Source organism: Lottia gigantea (assembly GCF_000327385.1).
Source record: "Lottia gigantea unplaced genomic scaffold LOTGIsca_11, whole genome shotgun sequence".
NCBI lineage: Eukaryota > Metazoa > Mollusca > Gastropoda > Lottiidae > Lottia > Lottia gigantea.
The window spans coordinates 883108-886323 of NW_008707001.1; the positions used below are offsets into that span (position 1 = coordinate 883108).

Below are 3216 nucleotides of genomic sequence, written 5' to 3' on the forward strand. Positions count from 1 at the left end.
GACGTAAAACTCCATTCATTCATTTCATTTTACATAACACTAAAAGCTAATAAAATTAACCGAACGATCTAATTCCAACTTTTACGAATCTTGATTTTGGTTTATGATTTGAAACTTTTGCGTGTAATTTTAGGATTTATTAATATTAAAAGCCAGCCAGCTAAAGTAGTTAACGAAGGTCTTGTAAAATTGATTTGTGATGTTGGAACCATGAAAGACAATGTAAAATTAGAGTATGGTGGAGTTAAATATTTTTCATGCAACCTGCCCTATACCAACTGTTACACCAGATTTACAAACGATGGTTCTTACGACTTTTCTATCAATGACGATTCACTTATTGCGATATTTTTTGTTCGTGAAAACCAAAACGATGGAACCTGGTCTTGTTACCATGGTAATGAAAGAGCATATTTCGTAATTGATAATGCAGGTAAAGTTCACTATACTTAAAACGTAAAAAAATTATGAATTTGAAAAATGGTGAAAAAGTGGAGATGTCTTTTGTGTTGGGTTTATGATAAAATATATATTTAGTTCTAATACTAGGCTTGAACACAATTATATAGATAACAATTACTTTAATAAATAACTTGTGACGTTTCCACGATCATTGCTTGATAAAGACGAAAGAATCATCGTCGAAACGTCACAAGTTATTTATTAAAGTAATTGTTATCCATATAATTGTGTTCGTGTTAATATCATCAATTACTAAATACCACTCAAGGAAGTCAATACCAATTGGCCAATTGTCAAATCAGTCTAAGAAAAAGGAATTTTGTTTTGGACCATGCCAAATATCAAAATACGTGTAATATTAGTGAACCTTATCGTTTGCCAATTGAAATAAATAGAACAAGAAATAGTTTCTATTAATAGTTGGCTTATGGTGCCAGAGTAAAGCTGTTTAATTTTTTATCATTTACATTCCATTGATTGACATTTTGTCTTTTCTTTTAAATTATTCCAGATGCACCACGAATAAGTTATATTACTAGCAGATCTATAAGTGGAGACAAAAATGAAAAATATGAATTTCAATGCAAAATTAAAAGCCAGATGCCAGCAGATGTTGTGATCTATTCACAGAATTATCTGGGCGTCAGAAAACTTTATGAAAGGAAGCAAACTAGAATAACACAACATAAGATCACAGTCAGTGTACGGTGTGAGGATCGTTATATATTTTGTAACGTCTCTAATGGATATGGACCTATTATTTCTCGTAGTAGAACTGTTTATAAAGATTGTAAGTATTAAAGTTATGGTTTATGAAAATTCCAGCATTGGGGTTATAATAGGTCTTTCAGAAAAAGAAAAAACAGATAGTACATTTCGTTTCAAAGAGTATTACCAATTCTCGGTTTCGAGCGAGTGGATTAAACAAGGAAGCTTAGGATTTGGAAATTTGAGTCAAAGGTCTCAGAGCAAATTTACTATTTCAGGTCCACTGAAGATCTTAGGTAACTTATCAACCACCACATTGTCATACAATAAGTCGGGTACTGAGTTGAAATTTAAGATTTATTATGAAGGTTATACCTATTTATCTCTATCATTTTATCGTATTACTTCCGACGGCTTTCAAGAGGTTAGGAGCAATGGGAATTTCAGCCTTGGTCTAATTCAGTACCCAATACGATATGCCCGTATTATTTTTCGCAACCTGGAAGAATCTGATGGTGGGAAGTATGTTTTAAGTTTAAGAGATACAAGTCGAACACCATATGTCAATAAATTATGTTTTATAACTTTGGTTTACACTGGAACATCAACAACTGAAGGAATCGACCAGCCAACAACAACCACGACCTCGACGACATCCATAACCATTCCAAGGGATCTATTGTCGACAGGGAGCCAATTTGGGGGTAAAACCGAGGATGAGACCAACATCATGATATATCTAGGAGTAGCAGCATTTGTGATTGTTCTGTTGTTGATTCTTGTCCTGGTTATTGTCGGTGTATTTTGGTTCATTCGAATAAAGAGGAAACCAGCAGGTTTGTGAATGATGGATTTTGCCATTTATAATTTTCCAAGATCAAAAGGATGTGGTATATTATTTTATATAAGATTTCTTCTAACGATTATTTCTACTGATATGAAAATATCTCGGTGTCCTGGTTAAAAGGGGACATGGTTTGATAAATTTCTTGACATTAAACTATATATATAAAATAATGATTATCAACTTCATCTTGTTCTCTTTCAGCTTCTGATGATAAGGTATATTATTATTTTTATTTTAGTAGTTAAGATCTGTTGTATTCTGAACTAGGTGTAAACACCAAGATGTAGTACAGTTCTGCATCAAACAGAATTATGTATCTATAATTATCCACTTTAAAAAGTTAACCATTTTGAAGGGCAGTTATGTTCATAAGTGGATTTTTATTACAAAATATTTTTACACGGGGTAGACACCAGTGAAGATAGAGATAGAAAGAGAAATTTCGATTTGGGGCTATATTTGAAGGTCTTATAACCCTTTTAGTTCTATCGAACCGCAAAACAAAACCTCAAATCCAAAATAACAGTTTGGTAAAACATTGGTAGTTAATAAATTCAGTATATCAATCATAAATGAGGAAGAATTATGAATTAACCATGAAGTAGTAGAAATTCTGAAGACTATTCAAGATCCAAATCAAATCCCGTTATTGTATTTATTGATTGATAATACGGGGCCTTTATTGACTAACTTCAGCTGTTGAGGAAGAATTTCTAGAAAGTGAATTATACTTCATATTTTAAAGAGATTGTAAAAAGGTTTACTCAAATGTTTATGTGTATTGGGGACACTGGTAGCGTCAATTTGCACCATTCCAATTTTCAATCAGACGTCTGTGGTTCCTGCAATTCCATTAAAACTAAGCGTTTGATGACATTAATAATCACGGAGGGCCTTATGTTATAAAGAATCTTTTGCGATTAGTGACGTCATCAAACACTTAATTTTAGTGGAATTACAGGAACCACAGACGTCTGATTAAGAATTAGTTGGAATGGTGAAATTGATGCTATCAGTGTTTCTGATACACATGACACAAAATTAGAAAACCTCTTCAAGGAAGAATTTCTAGATCGTGAATTATATCTCCAATTATATCTCCAATTATATCTCCAATTATATCTCCAATTATATCTCCAATTATATCTCCAAGAAATGAACTATAAGGTTGGAAGTCAGAGAGTCTTTTCTATCAAACT

The 3216-nt window shown here is 32.3% G+C and overlaps 1 protein-coding gene across 1 annotated transcript; it reads left to right on the top strand.

Annotated features, from left to right (window-relative positions):
• Window positions 1-210: 210 nt before the first annotated feature.
• On the top strand, window positions 211-2262 carry LOTGIDRAFT_156369 (hypothetical protein; the record flags this gene model as incomplete). The annotated part of the gene is made up of 4 exons (XM_009047042.1): window positions 211-433; window positions 974-1252; window positions 1449-2006; window positions 2219-2262. 4 exons carry the CDS (start codon window positions 211-213, stop codon window positions 2260-2262), a joined length of 1104 nt encoding a protein of 367 aa, XP_009045290.1.
• Window positions 2263-3216: the final 954 nt, after the last annotated feature.